This window comes from Mytilus trossulus, chromosome 9 (assembly GCF_036588685.1).
Source record: "Mytilus trossulus isolate FHL-02 chromosome 9, PNRI_Mtr1.1.1.hap1, whole genome shotgun sequence".
NCBI lineage: Eukaryota > Metazoa > Mollusca > Bivalvia > Mytilida > Mytilidae > Mytilus > Mytilus trossulus.
The window spans coordinates 71,744,767-71,757,418 of record NC_086381.1 but is presented as its reverse complement, the minus strand read 5'-3'; the positions used below and the strand labels follow the sequence as shown (position 1 = coordinate 71,757,418).

At 34.1% G+C, this 12,652-nt stretch overlaps 1 protein-coding gene across 5 annotated transcripts in view; it reads left to right on the top strand.

The window, feature by feature from the left end:
* The window catches only part of LOC134683344 (uncharacterized), a 42,212-nt gene extending 32,070 nt beyond the window's left edge, over nucleotides 1–10,142 (top strand). For 2 of the 5 annotated variants that reach the window (XM_063542586.1, XM_063542584.1), the window contains exons 17-23: nucleotides 490–696; nucleotides 1,983–2,017; nucleotides 3,259–3,376; nucleotides 5,063–5,137; nucleotides 5,918–5,992; nucleotides 7,415–7,528; nucleotides 9,487–10,142. In XM_063542586.1, coding sequence (XP_063398656.1) covers nucleotides 490–696; nucleotides 1,983–2,017; nucleotides 3,259–3,376; nucleotides 5,063–5,137; nucleotides 5,918–5,992; nucleotides 7,415–7,528; nucleotides 9,487–9,647 — 785 coding nt within the window. In that variant the 3' untranslated portion in view covers nucleotides 9,648–10,142. The remainder of the gene's footprint in view (nucleotides 1–489; nucleotides 697–1,982; nucleotides 2,018–3,258; nucleotides 3,377–5,062; nucleotides 5,138–5,917; nucleotides 5,993–7,414; nucleotides 7,529–9,486) is intronic. The other 3 variants (XM_063542585.1, XM_063542589.1, XM_063542587.1) reach the window with 3 other exon arrangements.
* The last annotated feature ends 2,510 nt before the right edge of the window (nucleotides 10,143–12,652 follow it).

Sequence of the window (12,652 nt, the reverse complement as noted above, 5' to 3'; positions counted from 1 at the left end):
ATTATTCAAAATCAGTTGTATTAGTGTTTTGGTTTAAATATTTCAGCCTTGAACATCACTGAAGAGACATAATTTGTTGAAATGCACATATGTTGCAATAAATTTGGTAGTTTATGTTATTTATATTATGCATTGTAAGTGATTATAATACTTAATGAGATGATCAACAGAAGTCACAAAAAAAAAAAGATCAGCAACCTTTAAATGTAAACAGTCAATTGTTGTAAATCTTTATACATTAATAAATAATGTGGTTTAAACAGAATTTTTTTTCTTAACCACTGAATATGTACCCGTTTTTACAAACTGATTAGGTTGAGGAATGATAAAATAATAGTTTTTGTGACTGTCCTTAACATGATTAATGCTTGTAGTAATTGCCAGATTGCAATATCAGGTTCATTCATTGTCCATAGACAATAAGATCAAAAATATTATGTTGTTAATGAATAACAGAAATATTTAAATGTTGATTACTTTTGATTTCAGACTTTTTGAATGAACTGGTGGATGATAATGTTGCAGTAAGGGCAATATCAGGAAAAGGATTGATAGAGGAAGATGAAGTAGAACAAAGACCAGAAAAAATAAGAGCTGCAAGCTGCATGAAAGATCTGATGCTACAAGATGCAGCAAAAGAATACTTCACAGATGATGCTTGGCTGGCAGCTGAATCAGTTTTTGATTTACTTCCAGGTATGAAGAATGAAAATAATATGTTTCATGCAAAAATCTATTTTAAGCGCCTTCTATCCAATAGGTCAAGTTTCTTTTAATTTGGCGTCATCTTCTATATAAACATCCATAATTTTTTTTGTCCTCTCAAACTGGATAGTGGGACCTACTGAAAATTTGTATACTTCAATGTCAGGAGCTTCAGGACGTTTAATTTTGGTGCTTTTGGTGATTTTTTTTAAATGGGCCTGTTTTTAATTGGAATATGCATTATCTCCGTGATATGACATCTGTATTTATGTAGTCACCCTAGTAGTGCACATTTTTTGGGATGATCATGCATGCATAAATTTTTTCCATTTAATTCCATTTGGGTAGTGTATAAGTCAATGGAGTGGTTAATCGTGCATGTGAATTTTGTGAGTGGGATTTGGAAGGTTAAACATTTCAAAAGGTGTAAGAGTCAATACTTTCTTTAAAAATCCATACCTGTAAGTTGACATAAAAATGTTAACTTTGCTTGGTAATTTGTATGCCCAAACTATAGCAGGGGGACATTTGATTTTACCCTTGTCTGAATGTACCTACGTACCTCTCAAAATTTGTTTCTGTTCTCTAACTTAAGTTTGCCTCAATCAAATGTTATGTAACTTGTACACAAGGTGTATTATCACAAAATACAGATCAAGTTTGAATGATGGTAGTGTCACTCTAACCATTATAGAGTTCTGTCCCTTTATAAATGGGAAAATTACAAAATTTTAAACATAACTTTGCCTCTACCAAATGTTATGTACAATGTTTATTACACAAAACACAGATCAAGTATGACTTTTGGTGGTGTCACTTTTACCGTTCACAGTTATGGCCCTTTATAAATAGAAAAATAGCAAAAATTTTAGTTTCTGTTTTCTGACTTGAGTTTGCTTAAACCAAACATTAGAAAACTTATACACAATACTTTTTACCACAAACACAGATGAAATTTGGTTGCATCATTTGAATCATAATCTGGTTAAAAATGGAAAAATTGCATAATTTTTAGTTTCTGTTCTATTACTTAAGTTTGTCCCTACCAAACATTATGAGACCTATACACAATTTACAATACTTGTTTGCCAAAAAAACCCAGAACAAGTACATGTTTGGGTAGTGTCACTTTTCAAGTTCTTGAGCTATGTCCCTTTATAATTTTTAAACAGGGGCATCATTTATGGACACAACATGACACTCTCCATTTATTTGTGTTTATCTCCAATATGTTATTCTGAACATTTAGATATCAAACTGTTGGTGTTTTTTTTCAGACTGTAGTGATGATGAATCTGAGAGATCCCACATGGTAAATATCACCCTATAGCTAGTTAATAATACATGTTGTATTTTTGTCAGTACTTGATATTTACAAGGTACATAAATGTTTTATAGTGATTTTGAAAAAAAGATGGATCATACATAAACTGAGGAACCTTTTAAAAAAGCTTGTAGAATTTTAAAATATTTTTACTCATTAGATGACAAAATGGAGGTCATGCTTGATATGAAGGATTTTCACTTTCACTGTTCATGAGCTATGGTTCTTGAAAGATTGAAAAATGGCATATCCAGTTGTATTTGTGCATTTATTCATAAATCCTTCAAAGCAAAGCTTTTCAAATTTTAATATGTTGTTAGTAATGATAAAATGGAGGTCAATATAAAAATGAAGATGTGGTATGAGTGCCAATGGGACAACTGTCCACAAGAGACCAAATGACACAGACATCAACAAATATAGGTCACCATATGGCTATCAAAAATGAGCAAAGCCCCATACTTGATAGTCAGCTATAAAAGGGCTTGATAAGACAATGTAAAACAACTGTTTTGTATTGATGATTGTCACTATTCCTGTGCAGGATTTTGGTCCTTGTGATATTGAAAAATGCTGGGACCCAAATAGATGTAAAAAAAGTCTGGTTTCTTGTCATTCTGACAGCTGTTGTTTAAACATTCTTTCTTACATTTTATGTCAAGTTCAAAAGTATTAAGTATATTTGGATGTCTTGTATGCTATGAATCTTGAAAGTGGAGGCTTTACTGCAATTGCTATGTTTCAGAATACATACGCACTTTCATAACAGATTTTGCAGGTTCTTCCATAAAATATTTTATACATCTTAAACAGGAAAGTTTTGAGAGTATTTAGATATTGGGAGATGTGATGTGAGTGCCAATAAGACAAATCCCCATCCAAATAACAATTTATAAAAGTAAACCGTTATAGGTCAATGTACATCCTTTAAAAAGTAAAATCACAAAAATACTGAACTCAGAGGAAAATCAATTTGGAAAGTCCATAATCACATGGCAAAATCAAAAAACAAAACGCATCAAAAACGAATGGACAAGAACTGTCATATTCCTGACTTGGTACAGGCATTTTCAAATGTAGAAAATGGTGGATTAAACCTGGTTCTATAGCGCTAACCCTCTCACTTTAATAACAGTCTCATCAAATTCCGCTACATTTACATGATGCGTTAAATAAACAGTCACAATTAATAAAATAGTCAACAAGTCTTAAGTTTGTTTTCTGTTTAGATTTTAAATACAACAGATGTAAGTGATATAAGAGATTGTGAAGATGAACCATGTTCTTCAAATGATTCTATGATATCTGGTGATACAGAGGAGCAAGTAGAGAGAAGAACAAACAAAAGTAAGTTTAAACTTAGAACAATGGCTGTCTTGTATAACTTGTTATTAATTTTTTTTAAATGAATGGGTAAATAATGTGATAGTGAGTCAAGCTGTGTTCTTGTAATCAATTTTGCTACTTTTCAATGTTGCACATCTAATTGGCCTATTTAAAGAACAAGTCCCTTGAACATCAGGTGCCAATGTTTTTAAATCCTGTCAGGTTGAACATCCGAAATACAAACTTTCCATGCAGCTCAACAGTTGTTTTGTTAAGTGTTTTGAAGTTTTACTTACACATGTATGTTCTAAATGGAAGTTAAACTAATTAACACTAATGAATTTGGAATAAGTTGCTAGGGACAAAATAGATCGTTGCTATATGGTAACTCAAATAAAGTTCTCCGACCACATTTATTGTGTCACGAGTCTATAGTAATGTATAACTAACTTGATCATATTCCAAATTCACACCATTTCAAGCTTGAAAATTTTGTCCAATCTTGCTCCAACTGTTTAGAGTTTGACCTCAGCAGTAATATAAAAAACCTCCAGATGGAGCTTATTTCTTAAACATAGATAAGAAAGGAAGACAATAACAATCAAAACCAAGGAGTAAACAAAGACTCACAAAACCAAAGGACATTTACATCAACAATTATAAATAATAATTAAGAAACAACATGAACTCCACTTTAAACTGGGAGTGAAATCAGGTGCTCTGGAAGGGTATGCATTTCCTGCACCGTATACAACACCCATCGTGTTATTTCTTTGTTCAGTTCGGTAATGATGGAAAGTTCTTATGACTGAGAAAGAGTATTATAGATTGCATCATACTATATAGTTGAGTTATTGTTATTGTTCGGGAAAAGTTCAATATATGATGCAAAACTTCAGAAAGTTCCAACTGAACCTGAGGCAGAAAAAGGTAACTTTCTATAACTTTGACACTAAAGCTGCAATAATAATTTTATCTCATACAGTCAAACCTTAGTAAACTGACCATGAATAAACTGGTTTCCTGTTCATTCAGCTAAAACTAAAGTCCTATTTTTTTTACTTCAAAGTCTTTCTTAAAATACCCTTTGTAAATTGGAACCTGTGTATTCCAAATTCCTGTCTAATGATTTAGTCTCAATACTCTTATTTACATCAATTATTACTTGTCAAAACTAATCTCTTGTGTCACAACTCAGATAACACAAGGATTCTAATGCAAAAAGAAACAATGAACACAAAGGGAAAGTGTCAAATCAGAGACTGATGTTACAGAGGTCTATTTGACAAATTGATCACATTCCAAATTCACACCATTTCAAGCTTGAAAATTTTGTCCAATCTTGGTCCAATTGTTTAGGGTTTGACCTCAGCAGTAATATGAAAAACCTCAAGACGGAGCTTATTTCTTAAACATAGATAAGAAAGGAAGACAATAACAATCAAAACCAAGGAGTAAACAAAGACTCACAAAACCAAAGGACATTTACATCAACAGTTATAAATAATAATTAAGAAACAACATGAACTCCACTATAAACCGGGAGTGAAATCAGGTGCTCTGGAAGGGTAAGCATTTCCTGCACCGTATACGACACCCATCGTGTTATTTCTTTGTTCAGTTCGGTAATAATGGAAAGTTCTTATGACTGAGAAAGAGTATTATAGATTGCATCATACTATATAGTTGAGTTATTGTTATTTTTAGGGAAAAGTTCAACATATGATGATAACAAGGCTACAAAACTTCAGAAAGTTCCAACTGAACCTGAGGCAGAAAAAGGTAACTTTCTATAACTTTGACACTAAAGCTGCAATAATAATTTTATCTCATACAGTCAAACCTTAGTAAACTGACCATGAATAAACTGGTTTCCTGTTCATTCAGCTAAAACTAAAGTCCTATTTTTTTTACTTCAAAGTCTTTCTTAAAATACCCTTTGTAAAATGGACCCTGTGTATTCCAAATTCCTGTCTAATGATTTAGTCTCAATACTCTTATTTCCATCAATTATTACTTGTCAAAACTAATCTCTTGTGTCACAACTCAGATAACACAAGGATTCTAATGCAAAAAGAAACAATGAACACAAAGGGAAAGTGTCAAATCAGAGACTGATGTTACAGAGGTCTATTTGACAAATTGATCACATTCCAAATTCACACCATTTCAAGCTTGAAAATTTTGTCCAATCTTGCTCCAACTGTTTAGAGTTTGACCTCAGCAGTAATATAAAAAACCTCCAGATGGAGCTTATTTCTTAAATATAGATAGAAAGAAAGGAAGACAATAACAATCAAAACCAAGGAGTAAACAAAGACTCACAAAACCAAAGGACATTTACATCAACAATTATAAATAATAATTAAGAAACAACATGAACTCCACTATAAACCGGGAGTGAAATCAGGTGCTCTAGAAGGGTAAGCATTTCCTGCACCGTATACGACACCCATCGTGTTATTTCTTTGTTCAGTTCGGTAATGATGGAAAGTTCTTATGACTGAGAAAGAGTATTATAGATTGCATCATACTATATAGTTGAGTTATTGTTATTTTTAGGGAAAAGTTCAACATATGATGATAACAAGGCTGCAAAACTTCAGAAAGTTCCAACTAAACCTGAGGCAGAAAAAGGTAACTTTCTATAACATTGACACTAAAGCTGCAATAATAATTTTATCTCAAACAGTCAAACCTTAGTAAACTGACACTGAATAAACTGGTTTCCTCTTCATTCAGCTAAAACTAAAGTCCTATTTTTTTCACTTCAAAGTCTTTCTTAAAATACCCTTTGTAAAATGGACCCTGTGTATTCCAAATTCCTGTCAAATGATTCAGAAGAAGAAATCTTCAATTGCACAATATTGTGCAGTAGATTTGCAAGATCTTGACATTTGTTTTGTGGCAAAAACGCTTACTGTTGATTCATTTATTTTCGTTGGTATCAATTTTTGTGGATTGCTGAAAACTTGCAATTTCGTGGATATTTAATTTCTTGGTTTTGCCAATCTCTGTATACAGAGCCTAATGATAATATGAACATTGAAATTTGTGGTTCACCTGTACCCACAAAACCCACGAAAATTGGTATCTAACGAATAATAATGAATCCACAGTATTATGTTAACAATTTGACAAGTTTCCCTCTGTTTTAAACTTTTAAATTTTTCCTGTCAAATTTATTCAATTAGAACTTCTGTGGATGCATTATTATTTGTTGGATACAAATCATTGTGAATTTGGTGGGTACAGGTAATCCACAAAATCAAATGTTCAACAAATAAAAAAAAAATCCATAAGTGTGAATGCAGACTTTGGCAAAACCATGAAATTAAATATCCATGAACATGTTAGTTTTCCTATTGGTTTCATCATTATTCATAGCAATTTTACAATTTTTCTGTTGATGCAATTTTTGAATAGCTGACCCATCTGATTTTCTATATATTACAATATCATTGATCTATGTTTCCCCCACACCAAATGATGTTGCAAGTTTCCCTGAACTGTTGAATTTACAATCATACACAAATTTTTTATCAAACTATAGGAAGTATCTTTCTTGTCAATGTTATGTGCCTGTACAAAATACCAAAGCCTGTTTTACATGAGAACATTAGCTGGCCTAATTTTTTCAAATCTAGCATGAAAACACCTAGCCACTGGCCAGATAAAGGAATTGGCTATACATGGGAGGTACTTCTGCATATAATTGCAGAATTATAAGCCTAACGTGGACCAATAAGGGAGGTGGCCGTTCTAGGGTGGGGCTGTTTCATAGAGGGACTACTGTAGTGATAATTAATATTGTATTGGAATTTGTCTATGCAACTGATGAACGATATGGATATACATTAGAATTTGAACATCATCATTTAATTATAAATTAGAATAAATATTTTGCAGGTTTTCAGAATTTATATTCATGGAAATTAAAAGGTTGATGTCCAAATTGTTATTTATTTCAAACCCAAAATCTATGGAGATTTTAGGTAACTTGATTTATGAGTGATTACAATTATTAAACAAGTAGCTTTGTAATTGAATATTTTATAGGAACAAAAAGAAAATATAAATTATGGACTGAAGAGAATACTAAAGTAGTGGATGTTTATTTTAAGAGATACATTACAGATACATCTAGCTTGGACAACAAAGGGTCATTGCCAGGTAAACTTTTGCATTATCGATTATCAAATACAAAACCTATACAGAAAAATGATCACTAAGCCAACTGCATTGCTCAACTGGACCAGGGCTCGACAATAACGCTTGTCCGATTGCCCGGTACCAGAGGTGAAAAAAGTCGGACAAGTAAAAGCTGTATCGAAGGACAAGCACAATTATTCAGCAGAAAATAAATGTAATCCAACTTTGAAGAACAAAGTTATTATAAACAAAAAACACGAAAACAAATATTAATTTGACATGTTTCTGCATTCTGTTTATTTAAATGCAAAACTTTTTTCTTCAACATGTTTACTTGCAATTGATTATTTTCAACTGGTTCTTTGTCAGATACTTTTTAACAGGTGAAAGGTATTTACTGATCCGAATCAATGATGCGTTTTGTAGATCAGGTAACTTAACAGGACAGTTCGTCACCTCAAGTTTTAATAGACAGTTTGGCACTGAGAAAACATATTTAGTAGACATGATTGATAGACAGTTTGGCAAGGCAGGAGATATTTTGGGATCAAGACAAATCAGTACCTCATTTTGCTACATTATTCTGTTCCTTATAAGAAATACCATACCAGTAATTTTTTCACAAAAATATTTTTTTTAATTTACCATTAAATTCACAAACTCATATTTGATCATAAGTAGAAAAAAAACCAATACTGACAATATGGTGACCTATAGTTTTCTGTGTCATTTGGTCTCTTGCAGAGAGTTGTCTCATTGGCAATCAGACCTTATCTTCTTTTTATTGATTGCATTTCAATAAACTTTTTTCAACTTAAAAAAAAAGCAGGATACAAATCCAATGAGTGTACAGGCCTATCAGATGGTGCCTCTTGTTTAGAGTCTGATGAGACTCACATTGATGAAAAACTAGAACCTTAGTCCCGTGACATGACTAGATTTAGTTGTACTTGACTCGTATTTTTGAAAAGTATTTCAAATCAAAAGAAATACATCAAATCCTGTCTATTGTTTAAATTCGTTTTGTTCCTTTTATCAACTAAAAATGTAAAAAGGTTATTTTTTAATAGAAATTTTTTGGACAAGTAACAATATCATTGGGACAAGTAAATTTTGGTAGGACAAGTTGAAAAAAGGGTATCGTAGAGGCCTGCTGACCCCAGTTGAACTAAGAGTTGAGGGCTAGCTGGCTATCAGTTGAGCAAATAGTTGAGGGCCAGTTGAGGGCTACCTGGATTCAAAACATGCCTCTTTTGGGGAGATCTTGAATACTTGTAGAAAATTAATTTTGCTTACATACTGGTTCCCAGTTGTGTTCTCTGTGATCCACATCACAGAGACATAACTTGGGAATGTTAGCAGTAAATAAACTTGTGCATATTGTTTACATTAAAATCTGTTGTAACCTTTCATTTGAGGTGGGGGTAGTTAAGAAAATTAGTGTTAGTTAAAACTCTGAAAAGTTCAGGGCAAAGAAAAGTTGAAAATATGCCGCACAGCTCTATATCTTGACCTTTGAAAAAAATTTTGGTGAATATTAACTTTCAATTCTAGGATAAACAAAACTTCATAGTAAAAGTAGTAGTTTTAGCGGTAAAAGGAGTTCCTATGGGAAATTGCATTGTCAATATTTACAGAAATGCAACCTATAACAGCTAACCCTCAACTGTCCACCACATGGCCATCAACTGGCCCTCAACTTTTTTTTCTACAGGGGAAAGGCATGGATACCTTAGAACTAAATTACAACACTAAGAGATTGTAAAAGTAGCCCAAAGAATAAAAAAATAAAAATAAAGCAAAAAGGAGAAAAAAGTAAACAAATATAACATCAAATATAAAAGTCAGCCACATTTCAATAGACACTGCCTTATCAAATGCACATTATGGGTAACTCTGTAAAATAAATTCCAACAATTTTTTTTTCTGTATGCTTAATGAATAACTATGCCAATGAACAAGATTGTTGTTTTTTTCAGGATCAAAAGATGTAAGAGAGTTTCTTCAGAAGCATCCAATCCTTCAAGATATTGAAATTAAAAAAAGGATAACAGCCATCAAGACAAAAATCTTCAATGATAGAAAAGTTTACAGAGAAAAAATTTCAAAGAAACTTAAGAAAACCCTCCAAAGTATGTGAGCATTCTGAATATCATGCATTCCATATAATAGATTGACTTGTAATAGGCCTCTTAATCTGTAATCATCCTCATCTCTCCACCAACAGCCAGTATCATGTAAACTTAATCTGCGTCATCATCTCTCCACCAACAGCCAGTCTTATGTAAACTGAATCGGCATCAACATCTCTCCACCAACAGCTAGTCTTATGTAAACTGAATCGGCATCATCATCTATCTACCAACAGTCAGTCTTATGTTAACTGAATCGGCATTCTCATCTCTCCACCAACAGCCAGTCTTATGTTAACTGAATCGGCATCAACATCTCTCCACCAACAGCTAGTCTTATGTTAACTGAAACAGCATCAACATCTCTCCACCAACAGCCAGTCTTATGTAAACTGAAACAGCATCCTCATCTCTCCACCAACAGCCAGTCTTATGTAAACTGAATCGGCATCAACATCTCTCCACCAAAAGCCAGTCTTATGTAAACTGAATCGACATCAACATCTCTCCTCCAACAGCCAGTCTTATGTAGACTGAAACAGCATCCTCATCTCTCCACCAACAGCCAGTCTTATGTAAACTGAATCGGCATCATCATCTCTCCACCAACTGCCAGTCTTATGTAAACTGAATCAGCATCATCATCTATCCACCAAAAGCCAGTCTTATGTCAACTGAATCGGCATCAACATCTCTCTACCAACAGTCAGTCTTATGTAAACTGAAACAGCATCCTCATCTCTCTACCAACAGTCAGTCTCATGTAAACTGAATCGACATCAAAATCTATCCACCAACAGCCAGTCTTATGTAAACTGAATCATCATCAACATCTCTCGAACAACAGCCAGTCTCATGTAAACTGAATCAGCATCATCATCTCTCTACCAACAGTCAGTCTTATGTAAACTGAATGGACATCAACATCTCTCCACCAACAGCCAGTCTTATGTAAACTGAATCGCCATCAACATCTCTCTACCAACAGCCAGTCTCATGTAAACTGAATCAGCATCATCATCTCTCTACCAACAGTCAGTCTTATGTAAACTGAATCGACATCAACATCTCTCTACCAACAGTCAGTCTTATGTAAACTGAATTGGCATCAACATCTCTCCACCAACAGCCAGTCTCATGTAAACTGAATCAGCATCATCATCTCTCCACCAACAGTCAGTCTCATGTAAACTGAATCAGCATCATCATCTCTCTACCAACAGCCAGTCTCATGTAAACTGAATCGACATCAACATCTCTCCACCAACAGCCAGTCTCATGTAAACTGAATCGACATCAACATCTCTCCACCAACAGTCAGTCTCATGTTAACTGAATCAGCTTTCTCATCTCCTCACCAACAGCCAGTCTTATGTAAACTGAATCATCATCAACATCTCTCCACCAACAGTCAGTCTTATGTAAACTGAATCAGCATCAACATCTCTCCACCAACAGTCAGTCTTATGTTAACTGAATCAGCATCAACATCTCTCCACCAACAGCCAGTCTTATGTAAACTGAATCAGCATCATCATCTATCCACCAACAGCCAGTCTTATGTAAACTGAATCGGCATCATCATCTATTCACCAACAGCCAGTCTTATGTAAACTGAATGGGCATCCTCATCTATTCACCAACAGCCACTCTTATGTAAACTGAATCTGCATCATCATATTTCCACCAACAGCAAGTCTTATGTTAACTGAATCGGCATCATCATCTCTCCACCAACAGCCAGCCATATGTAAACTAAATCAGCATCATCATCTCTCTACCAACAGCCAGTCTTATGTTAACTGAATCGGCATTCTCATCTATCCACCAACAGCCAGTCTTATGTAAACTGAATCATCATCAACATCTCTCCACCAACAGCCAGTCTTATGTAAACTGAATCAGCATCATCATCTCTCCACCAACAGCCAGTCTTATGTAAACTGAATAGGCATCATCATCTCTCCACCAACAGCCAGTCTTATGTAAACTGAATCGGCATTCTCATCTATCCACCAACAGCCAGTCTTGTGTAAACTGAATCGGCATCATCATCTATCCACCAACAGCCAGTCTTATGTTAACTGAATCGGCATCAACATATTTCTACTAACATCCAGTCTTATGTAAACTGAATCAGCATCAACATCTCTCCACCAACAGCCAGTCTTATGTAAACTGAATCGGCATCATCATCTCTCCACCAACAGCCAGTCTTATGTAAATTGAATCAGCATCATCATATCCCCTTCAACAGACAGTCTTCTGTAAACTGAATTGCCACAACATCTCTCAACCAACCTGCTGGCTTATTCTGAATTATTATCCTCATCTCATAACCAACAAACAGTCTGGCATATATTAAATAAGCATCATCACCTCTTTACCAACAAACAGTCTGGCATACACTGAATAAGCATCATCTTCTTTCACCCAATCATGAGCCTAGTGTGTACTGAATAACCATCTCTCTACCAACAAACAGTCTGGCGTATATTGAATTAGCATCATCATCTCTCAACCAACAAACTGTCTGGCATATTCTGAATAAGCATCATCATATCTCAGCCAACAAACGTCTGGCATATATTGAACTAGCATAATCATCTTTCTACCAGCAAACAGTCTGGCATATATACTGAATGAGCATCGTAATCTCTCTACCAACAAACAGTCTGGCATATACTGAATAAGGAATATCATCTCTCAACCAACGAACATCCTAGTTGTACTGCACTACAATCCTCATCTCTAAACCAACAGTCTGGCATTAACTGAATCAGCATCACCATCTCTCTACCAACAAACAGTTTAGAATATACTGAATAAGCATCATCATATATTAAGGAACAAACAGTATGGCATATCCTGAATTACCATCATCATCTCTCAACCAACCAACAGTCTAGCATATCCTGAATAAGCATCATCATATATCAAGGAACAAACAGTATGGCATATCCTGAATTATAATCATCATCTCTCTACCAACCAACAGACTAGCATATACTGA